Below are 10,500 nucleotides of genomic sequence, written 5' to 3'. Positions count from 1 at the left end.
TAGATAGCTAATGAATAAATTAATCAATAATTAAGAAGTATGATGGTATAATGCTATTAGGACTTACACACTACAACAAAACTCATTTTTAGTGGCAATTAATTAGAGGCAAAAGTCTAATTGCCACAAATATAATTTAAAATATCAAAATTTAATGATAAATAAAAATAATTGCTGTTAATATCTATTTTTTACCGACAAATTATATAAATTATCATTATAAAATATATTTATACCGACATTGATTAGTAATTATCATTATAAATCATATTTATATTAATATTTATTAATAATTATTATAATTTATTTATTATTTTTTTATTCATGTATTTCTATATTTTTTTCTGCCAATTCCATGCTTACTCCTATTGTTTCGTGTGTGGAAAATATTTTCTCCACTGATTCAGCCCCACGCACTCTTGCTCCTTTCCCTTACCTTCAGTTCATCCCCAACAGTGAAATCCTTATGCCCTAGCTGCTGCTCCGGTCGCCGTTCGTCACCGTGCCGTCGCCGTCGCCGTCGCCGTCGCCGTTGATCATCTTGGCTGATCTTGCCTAGTCTAAAGATTAACTTCCGTCTTCTCGGTCCCTCTCTTTTTCATCTTCTCTCTCTTTCTCTCTTTCTCTGGATGTCGGACCGATGCTGTTTCTCTCTCCCTTCCTCTGTTCCTCTCTCCCCTCTCTTTCGCCTCCCCTCCCATCTTTATCTTCTCCGACTCTTCTCGTGATGGTGAGATCTCCTTTTCTTTTTCTTCGAGCATCGAGGCCTCCTCCAGCGGCCGGCGGCCGTTGAGCCCCTCTTTCTTCTTCTCCTTCTCTCTCGCTCTCCCTCACTTTCTTTCTCCCCCCTCTCTCTCCCTCTCTCCCTCTCCTCCCCGCTCTTCCCCCATTGTCTCCCCTCCCTCCGGCGGACGGCTGACTTCGAGGCCTTCTTTCTGTTCTCCGACTGATGGCGAGGGTATCCCAGCTCTTCCTGCTACAGAAGGGGATCCCGCCTACGTCCAATGTAATTAAGGCCAGATTTAAAGAACCACAACCCTATCATCATCCTGGCATTCCACAATTAATCCGAGGTTCCTTATGTGCACCATCTTATAGTAGGGTTTCTCTTAGTCATTTTTTTTCTTTAGTGGTTGGTAGACAGATCTAAAGGATTTTGCATTCCGGGCTTATGAAGGCGTGTGATTTGCTCAAAAAGAGTCGGGGTGAATATTGGGAAAACTAGATAATGTATATCATGGTTGTATTCATTACAATACTTGGTGCATTTTACAAGTAAATCCCCTATTTTGGCATTTCCTTGCAGAGGTATTGGACTACACATGCATCAGCATCTTGGTACAATAGAAATTTTCCAGCAAACTTCCGACTTGCTGTTTTGATGGTGTTAGCAGCCATCTATTGGAGTTAACAGATTGTTATTCATTCCTACCTTGGTAATTATTTTGATGGTGTTAACAGATTGCGACCTGCTATTTTGATGATTGCTTATGTATTGGAAACTTCATCTGCTTACGTGGATCCATTGTCTGTTTCAGAGGTTTTATTGGTAGGTTCTCTGATTTTTTTTAAAAAAAATTAGGAAAAGAAAATTTACATTGTTTCATGAATGGGTTATTGGGGTTTATAGAATGTGTGCCCTGTTGAAATGATTTGCTAAGTAAGAATTTTTCTTTTGTAGAATTTGGTTAGAAATAGAGCTTGATTTTATCTCTCTTATGTTATCCGTTGATCATTGACATGGGATTTGTGTACCTCTTGCTTAAATTATGGAATCATGAATATAATGATATTAGGGCTGGGAGTTCTGGCATGGTCTGGCTCTTGAAGGTGGCAGACTATTTTTGAGCAAGAACAGACAAAAAATTACCTTATTTTATTTTATCTGAAATGAAAAGAAATGAGACCGAGGCATGTTCAGATTCTTAAGCAATTAGGTTGGCTGTTATACAAGTTTGATGGTGAAATGTGAGACTGGTGCTTTTCGATTTTGCAGGTTTACATATCACTTGCAGAGATGATCCTCCATCAGGCTGTTTTTAGGTTTAAAGTTAAGCCCATTGGAACTTAAGGTTTTTCTTGGATCATAGAGGAAATGTATAACTAAAGAAATATATCACTAAAGAACTTCTCCTTAGATGACACTCTGTGCGCTTGTTCTGGTTGTGGAGCCTCTAAATGGTTATCAGTTGCACTGGATAGTCTTAGAGAAGGGCTAGACCCTTGGAACATCCCAAGTATTTTATTTATATTGTATAATTTTGTTGGAGAAGGCAATAGGAATATCAAGACATCCGGGATTTTATGATTGCTTGTGTTAATCACATTATGTTGTTAGTCCAACCTTTTTTTGCCTGAATAGGATATATATAAGTTTCTTGGAAGAGATTATTTTACTTGCATCAAGTAAAACTTCTATCATAAAAAAAAAAAAGGTTTGGTTTCAAGCAAGGGAAGTAGTTAGGCATGAGGGAGCATGAGGAAAATGTACAATCTTACTAGAATTTTTTTCCTAGAGAGATTTTGGGGGACCAGAGCCTGGGGATTTGGATTTTATAGCATCTGATAGCAAGGAGAGATAAGAGATTAAGAACACTCTTTTTAAGGATATGGAACTGATGGTTAAAATGGCATGGAAAAAGTCCAAGCTCTGAAGTTTACATGAGCTTCCTTTGCTTTTTGTCTTCAACATTATTGTACTTAGCACATGTACCATGATCAGTCAAATGGTTTCCTAAACAGAAGGCTACATTGCACAAAGGACATCACTTGTTGTTCTTGTTCCTAAGAAAGAGGAGACTATGCATAAGGAGCATAAGCCATTTAACCCTCTCATTGAAAAATCATGATCTTACTGCATTAAGTGGTTTGCTTTTTGAAAGCACCACAGGCATCATGCCTGATGGGGTCACAAGAGTCCATTAAATTATGTGCTAAGTTAATTCAATACTCAGATAATCCATAAAAAAAAAAAGATGGTAAATCATGTGATTGTAAAGGCCTAGCAGATACTTAGATACTCCATAATTCTCCAACTCCACTAGGTTGAAGAGTCACACTTAGGCCTCTAAAAAGGTTGGTTTGAGGTCATGTCTGGGTGGGCCTGAACTTGATGCAAAATTTTGAACACTAAACTAACCCAAGCCGGGAACCCAACTGGTTGGCCAAACCATGCCTCAAATGCGAACCAGCTTACATTTGGACACCCTACCTAATTATCCAACTTGGCTACAATTTTCTCTTTGCTTATTTTTCCATCTTGTCAAGGGATTTGGTGGGTAGAGGCACAGCAGGAGGCCAGAAGCATAACAGTAAATCATGAGCCAGTGGTCGGTGAGGGTCAGAGATGGTGGTAACCAATCAGTTTTGGTTGTGTAATATGCAATGCATGTGAATGATTTTTTTTTGTTGATGTAGACTAAGCTTTTTGAAGTCGTAACTGAAGATAATGACCCATCCCATTATTGACCAACTATACTATTTAAGATTGCCCTTAATTAGCTTATATTGAGTTCCTTCTAATGTTTTCTTTTACTGTTATATGCTGGATTTTTTTTTCAATTACTATATTTCTTTTCGTTTATTGTTATTGAATTGCCACTGATCTAGAAGATGTTGTATTTGACATATTGTTGCAGATATTATGGAGAAATCAAGAAAACATATCATGGAGCCTTTGATAGACGAACGTAGTCAAGCCGAAAGTAATATACCTTTACGGTCTCAACAACAAAGTCTATCCCAAAGGCAAAATGAGTCTCACTTCTAATACCATAATCGATCAAACAGTCCTATGGAGAATGATGATCAATTTCAAAATGGAGATTTCAAAGAGGAAGGACCAGGGGAAGAAAATGCATCAAGTATAACATATCTAGTTACAAAATACTTATCAATCTAAGAAAGTAAATAATTTTTTTTTAATTTATTCTTTAGCCCGACCAAACAAGATAGCAAAGGGTTGTAACACCAATACATATGAAGAGTCTCGCAAGCAAAGAATTGAAGAAAATAAAAAGAGAACTGAGGTGACTGATTGTAAATTTATCAAGTCTTACATTTTTTTCCTAATTATTAATTGTAAGTTAAGAAAGAATGATTCTTTAATCAATTACTTTAACCATTCTCTTCTCAAGGAATTGAAAATTTTGAAGATTTCAAAAAGCTTGACAGAAGTTACAAATTCAGCAAAAAAGATCTCGGTATAACCCTAAGTTTTTGTTGCTTAATTCTTCGTCAAAAACCAACTATCTGCCTGATGTCTATTTCCCTCTCTCTCTATATATATATTAAATTTTTGCAGCAGCAGCACCTTTCAAAACAGAGATCATCCAAGCACAATATCGTATTGAAATGAAAGCGCTCTTCTCGTGTGAATCATCAATCAAATAATTACATGGAGAATGATGAGTCTCACTCGGAACATCACAATAATAGTGATATGGAAAATAATGATGAATCTCTAAGTGTTGAATTTCTAGAGGAAGGAGAAGAGGAAGAAAATATATCAGGTATAATATAGTATTATATAGTTGTTTGTGATGTAGGACAAAATCTAATATGGGGCCTTTGAAATTTATGACATGTATACAAGAGAAAGTAGGGTAGGAGCTATTTAAGATGGTCATGTGTTCCTAGAAACTAAAATAATTTAGATTCTGGAATTTAGAAGGTTGAACAGTAATTGTGAATAGTTATTTCAAACTTGCTGAAAATTACTGAGATTGAACTAGATGGGTAGGTACTGTATTTTGGCTTTAAGGAGTTGTAATGGCTGTTTGCCTTTTCTATCTTTATTAGGATATATTTTTTCTCATGGGCTGTTGCATCAGGATGCTTACTAATTAATGATAATTTTGACAATCACAATCCTTAGAACAAAGGGCTGTAAGTGGACCTACTCTATTGGCTGATGTTTGGGACATGCCTGAAGAAAACACAATTGTTGTAAAGTTTAATGATCGTGGGCAACCCATTGATGAAAAAGGGCGAATGCTAGCTAGTTTTTTTAGGGATCATGGCAAGAAATGGTGCACTAACTCCTTTGAATTTTAGCGATTGGAGAACCTTTCCAAAAGAGGGAAAAAGCAAACTTTTGGCATTTGTGAAGGTAAAATGGTTACTCATATTTATTTTTTCGTTATTAAAATATTATGAGTTGTATGGAGTCTGCATTTCATAATTTGTTTTTGTTATTTTAATCTTTTTGTATTGTAGACAAAGTTTACTATTCCACGAATTGGTGATGATTGGGTTCTTAAGTCCATACCAAAAAAATGGAGGGATTACAAAAGTAATTTGAAGCCTGAGTACACAGAAAAATATAGAACTCTTCAAGAGCTACATTCGAATAAACCTGACCATATATCAAGAGATCAATGGAAAACTTTGGTTTGGATTATGATGGCTGGTTGGGTTTTATAATGTCTTTTACGGTGGCTAGTTTTAAAACTTACATTATGATTAGTTTGACAAATTGTTGATTAATGGACATAGATAGTTTGCTGTTTTTTGATTGATTATAGTGTCATTTAGACATTGTTTTACATATTTTCTTGTCAGTGCCTCCATGTACCTCCTTTTATTGTTTATTTTCAGGCATGGGAGAATAATTATAAAGAAACCAAAGATTGTAGGTTCTTTCATTATTTTGAATCTAAAAAAGGAAGGCCTGAAGTTAGTATCAATCTCGAGTCTTTTAAATAGAAGACTTCATTTTAATATTTGATTACTCAAGTTTGATATGATATTGTTTTACTGGGTATCTTTATCAGCCTACTCGAAAGTTCTTCACTGCCATATTCAGAAACCTACTTATACTCAATTTATTTGGGCAAGATTGTTTTTCAATTATTGGCATCTGTTACTTAAGCCTATTCACTGGGCTTTTAATCTCCATATCTTTCATGATGGTAATAGAGCAGCAGATTTTCTTGCTGATTTAGCTAAAAAAAGCTGATTTTGATGTTGGTCTGTCTAGTCCTTTTGCTTCGGATGTCCTTCATATCCTTTGAGCGAAGTCTTGAGGATTTACTATGAACGATGATGATGCCAGTATGCAAATCTGTGGGTCATCATTTAATCCTATATGGGGTTCTTAGTTTTTTGATCCCATATCAGCAATTGCTTTGCTGTTGCAGGCTGAAATGTTGGGGATTTTGCTATTGGTTTGGTGTTTGCACTAGCTCTGAGTTCAATGCTTGTATCTCTATTATTTTCAAATGTCTTAATCTTCTTGATCCATTTCGGGGGGTGAATGTTTCATCACAATGATACTGTTTTATTTAAAGGATTTATGGACTTCTATGGTTAAGAAACAAGAAGTACCTTTATTTATGTTCTACTTGGTTAGCTAAAAAAGCTGATTTTGATATTGGCCCATCTGGTCCTTTTGCTTTGGATTTCCTTCATGTCCTTTGAGCGGAGTCTTGGGGGATTTACTATGAACGATGATGATGCCAGTATGCAAATCTGTGGGTCATCATTTAATCCTATATGGGACTGTTAGTTTTCTGATCCCAGATTAGCAATTGCTCTGCTGTTGCATGCTGAAATGTTGGGGATTTTGCTATTGGTTCGATGTTTGAACTAGCTCCGAGTTCAATGCTTGCATCTCTGTTGTTTTCAAATATCTTAATCTTCTTGATCCATTTCTGGGGGGTGAATGTTTCATCACAATGATACTGTTTTATTTAAAAGATTTATGGACTTCTATAGTTAGGAAACAAGAAGTACCTTTATTTATGTTCTAGTTGGTTGGCTAAAAGGCTGATTTTGATATTGGTCCGTCTGGTCCTTTTGCTTTGGATTTCCTTCATATCTTTTGAGCGGAGTCTTGGGGGATTTACTATGAATGATGATGATGCCAGTATGCAAATCTATGGGTCATTATTTAATCCTATATGGAACTGTTAGTTTTTTGATCCCAGATCTGCAATTGCTTTGCTGTTGCAGGCTGAAATGTTGGGGATTTTGCTATTGGTTCGATGTTTGAACTGGCTCCGAGTTCAATGCTTGCTTCTCTATTGTTTTCAAATGTCTTAATCTTCTTGATCCATTTCTGGGGGATGAATGTTTCATCACAATGATATTGTTTTATTTAAAGGATTTATGGACTTCTATAGTTAGGAAACAAGAAGTACCTTTATTTTTGTTCTACTTGGTTGGCTAAAAAGCTGATTTTGATATTGGTCCGTCTGGTCCTTTTGCTTTGGGTTTCCTTCATATCCTTCGAGCGGAGTCTGGGGGATTTATTATGAATGATGATGATGCCAGTATGCAAATCTGTAGGTCATCATTTAATCCTATATGAGGTTTTTAGTTTTCTGATCCCAGATCAGCAATTGCTTTGCTATCACACGCTGAAATGTTGGGAATTTTGCTATTGATTCGATGTTTGCACTGGCTCTGAGTTCAATGCTTGCATATCTATTGTTTTCAAATGTCTTAATCTTCTTGATCCATTTCTGGGGGGTGAATGTTTCATCACAATGATACTGTTTTATTTAAAGGATTTATGGACTTCTATGGTTAGGAAACAAGAAGTACCTTTATTTATGTTCTACTTGGTTAGCTAAAAAAGCTGATTTTGATATTGGTCCGTTTGGTCCTTTTGCTTCAGGTTTCCTTCATATCCTTCGAGTGGAGTCTTGGGGGATTTACTATGAACGATGATGATGCCAGTATGCAAATCTGTGGGTCATCATTTAATCCTATATGGGGTTCTTAGTTTTCTAATCCCAAATCAGCAATTGCTTTACTGTTGCAGGCTGAAATGTTGGGATTTTGCTATTGATTCGATGTTTGTGCTGGCTCTAAGTTCAATGCTTGCATCTCTGTTGTTTTCAAATGTCTTAATCTTCTTGATCCATTTCTAGGTGGTGAATGTTTCATCACAATGATACTATTTTATTTAAAGAATTTATGGACTTCTATGGTTAGGAAACAAGAGGTACCTTTATTTATGTTCTACTTGGAGCTTTATCCTCATGCTGACAGGATTTCTTTGTGCTTGGCACTCTGTCTCTTCTGTCATAATATGTCCTACAGTTGAGTGGGGTCTGCTGTAATTAACAATGTCATTACCGGTTTAAAATTTATGGACATCCCAGTAATTGCTCTGCCCTCGACCCTGATCCCTTTGCCATCCCACTACAAGGCGCATGAAATATAATCATGCTTAAGTACTTAAAAAATAGTCTTCAATTACGATCTATTTTCTTTGCTAGCCTGAGCTATGGCTCATCCAAGCTTCATAATATGACTTTTCGAGTCACTTTCATTTGGGATACTTTATTTGTCATGTAGTGTTGCTTCCCATCCCTAAAAGCTGGACATTATTATGGTATTTCTACATCATGTGCAGCCAAAAACTCATTATTGTTTGATACGATGTTCCCGTGGGTTTTGTCTTTATATTAACTCTTTTTTTCTTTTTTTCACCCATTTGGCAGGCCGAAGTTTCTAAAGCTCTAGTGAAGCAAAAATAGGAAGCAATATCTATGTTTATATCAAGTAGCATGGGGCATAAGATCTTCTCTGGTGATTCAGATAGAACTTAAAGAAGTAAGAAGCCTGATGCATATATGCGACTTTCAGATGAAGATCAGATATCACTGAACTTATTGAAGCCTTCTGTTTCTATTCTTATGTATCATCCCTTCACTTCCATCCTATTGTAAATCAATTGAAGACTGTCATAAAATGTCTAGCTAGTCTTCTACTTTCTGTCCTTATTATGTAATGAAGCTAAGTTTGATATTACTCCCCTGGCCTCCTCTCAATTCTTCTATATGAGAAATCTTAGCATAGTCGTAGAGCAGGTCTTGCAGAACAAACTTCAGTGCTAGTAGAAGTTTATCTTAAAATGAAAAGAACTCAGCAGAGTAAGATATCAGTGTGTGGTTATTAACAATGTAATTGTAGGATTTATAGACTTCTATAGGGTATTAACAATTGTCAGTTTAAAATTTTAAAATTTTTTCCAACGATTGTAATTGCCGCAGCAGATATTCCAACCTTCATCTGCCTAATGTTTTATTAAAGCAAAAAATAAATACCGCAAATATTTGCTACCAAAAGTCTTGATCTTTTCCAACAATTAAAGAGCCTTTGCTGACACTATCATTAATCCCACTATCATTAATCATCGGTAAAATCATTTTTGACGTTGTCTTAGGTAGCAGAATATTTTTTGCCGGTAAATCCTTTAGCGACGATTATAATTGTCGCTAAAGGTAATAAAAACTAACGTCAAAACCTATTTTTATTATAGTGACACTATGAAGCTAGAAGGTATTACACCTAAGATTAGTAGTTTTGAAATCCTCATCCCTAATGCTTTTTTTGCTCATTAAGCTCTTAATTCTCTTTTTGTATAATTTTGATTAGATTAAAACCGTATATAATACATATGGAGATAAATGGAACGTGAACAAATTTATTTTTATTTTTTTGTTTAAGAGTTTTAATATTTTAAAGGAAAAGATGAGAGTACTTATTTAGTGTATTGGTCATACCCTAAAGATTCCATATATAATAAGTAAAAGATATGGTTCTAAAAGAGATAGTTGCTTAATATATCATACTTGAAACTCCTGAGTAAAATGGTATAATTGAAAGACGTAATTGCATTCATAAAAATATGATTAGAAGCATGATGAAAGGGTGTAATTTATCATGATATCTTATACATGAACCTCTAAAGGCTGCTATAAACATCTTGAATAGAGTTCTTAATAAGGTAGTTTATAGGATGTCTTTTGAGTTATCAGTTGGTAGAAGCCCAGTACTATTATTTTTCTATCTAAGGCTGCCCTACAAAGGATAAGATGCATAGTCCAATAATAAAAGTTTCAATTAAAACTATTTATTATTATTTAATTGACTATCCAGATAATTCTAAAAGATATAGATTCTACTATCCTGACAAAGGTATAAAGTCTAATACATACTAGATTTCTAGAGTCTGATATGGATAATTATAGATGTTCTCATATTGGAGATATGATATTAAAAAAAATAATAAATAATTATTATTATTCTAATTATCCAAAAAAATATCATATTTCATCCTGAAAAGATAGTGGGAGAGCAACATCAGATATAATAGATGTTCTCATATTGGAGATATGATATTAAAAAAATAAATAAATAAATATTATTATTCTAATTATCCAAAAAATATCATATTTCATCCTGAAAAGATAGTGGGAGAGCAACATCAGATATATAAACTGATTATAGCACTCTATAGCTAGTTAATAGAATATCGGTAAAGAAATCACATAAAAGAAAAGGAAAAACTTATCATTCCTAATGATTTTGGTCTATTTAGATGAGAATGACTATGGTATTGGCCATGTGGTTAATTCAGTCTCATATGTTCAGATTATTGCATGTTTCAAGTTAGCTAAGTAGCTTGAAGTTATATATGATACAATGTAGTTTAAGGAAAAAAATAAAGGATAGGATCTAATGAAATTACCTAAAGGGTCTGAG

The 10,500-nt window shown here is 34.8% G+C and overlaps 1 protein-coding gene across 29 annotated transcripts; it reads left to right on the top strand.

The window, feature by feature from the left end:
• The first annotated feature begins 376 nt into the window (after positions 1-376).
• On the top strand, positions 377-8,722 carry LOC105035791 (uncharacterized). 29 transcript variants are annotated; one of them, XR_012135284.1, is made up of 5 exons: positions 377-1,549; positions 3,639-3,863; positions 3,937-4,028; positions 4,137-5,110; positions 7,622-8,722. XR_012135284.1 is itself a non-coding variant. In XM_073245501.1 (5 exons), exons 1-3 carry the CDS (start codon positions 950-952, stop codon positions 3,767-3,769), a joined length of 276 nt encoding a protein of 91 aa, XP_073101602.1. In that variant the 5' UTR covers positions 377-949; the 3' UTR covers positions 3,770-3,863; positions 3,937-5,110; positions 7,622-8,722. The 29 variants fall into 29 exon arrangements, 5 of the variants coding, with proteins under 5 accessions (XP_073101602.1, XP_073101600.1, XP_073101599.1 ...); XR_012135281.1 differs by having other exon boundaries at positions 3,639-4,028; positions 4,137-4,202; positions 4,304-5,110; XM_073245501.1 differs by having other exon boundaries at positions 377-1,006; positions 1,462-1,549; positions 3,937-5,110.
• Positions 8,723-10,500: the final 1,778 nt, after the last annotated feature.

The sequence above is a fragment of the Elaeis guineensis genome, chromosome 11 (genome assembly GCF_000442705.2).
Source record: "Elaeis guineensis isolate ETL-2024a chromosome 11, EG11, whole genome shotgun sequence".
In the NCBI taxonomy this organism is placed as follows: Eukaryota; Viridiplantae; Streptophyta; class Magnoliopsida; order Arecales; family Arecaceae; genus Elaeis; species Elaeis guineensis.
This window is presented reverse-complemented; position numbering and strand designations above follow the sequence as displayed.

What these genes read in the sequence shown, in the direction of transcription:
- LOC105035791 (XM_073245499.1), top strand. Translation starts at nt 950, where the DNA reads ATGGCGAGGGTATCCCAGCTCTTCCTGCTACAGAAGGGGATCCCGCCT. An exon ending in GGATCCCGCCTACGTCCAAT is followed by an intron (nt 1,007 to 1,461) that starts GTAATTAAGGCC and finishes TGGTGTTAACAG; the next exon opens with ATTGCGACCTGCTATTTTGA. An exon ending in CTGTTTCAGAGGTTTTATTG is followed by an intron (nt 1,550 to 4,876) that starts GTAGGTTCTCTG and finishes CACAATCCTTAG; the next exon opens with AACAAAGGGCTGTAAGTGGA.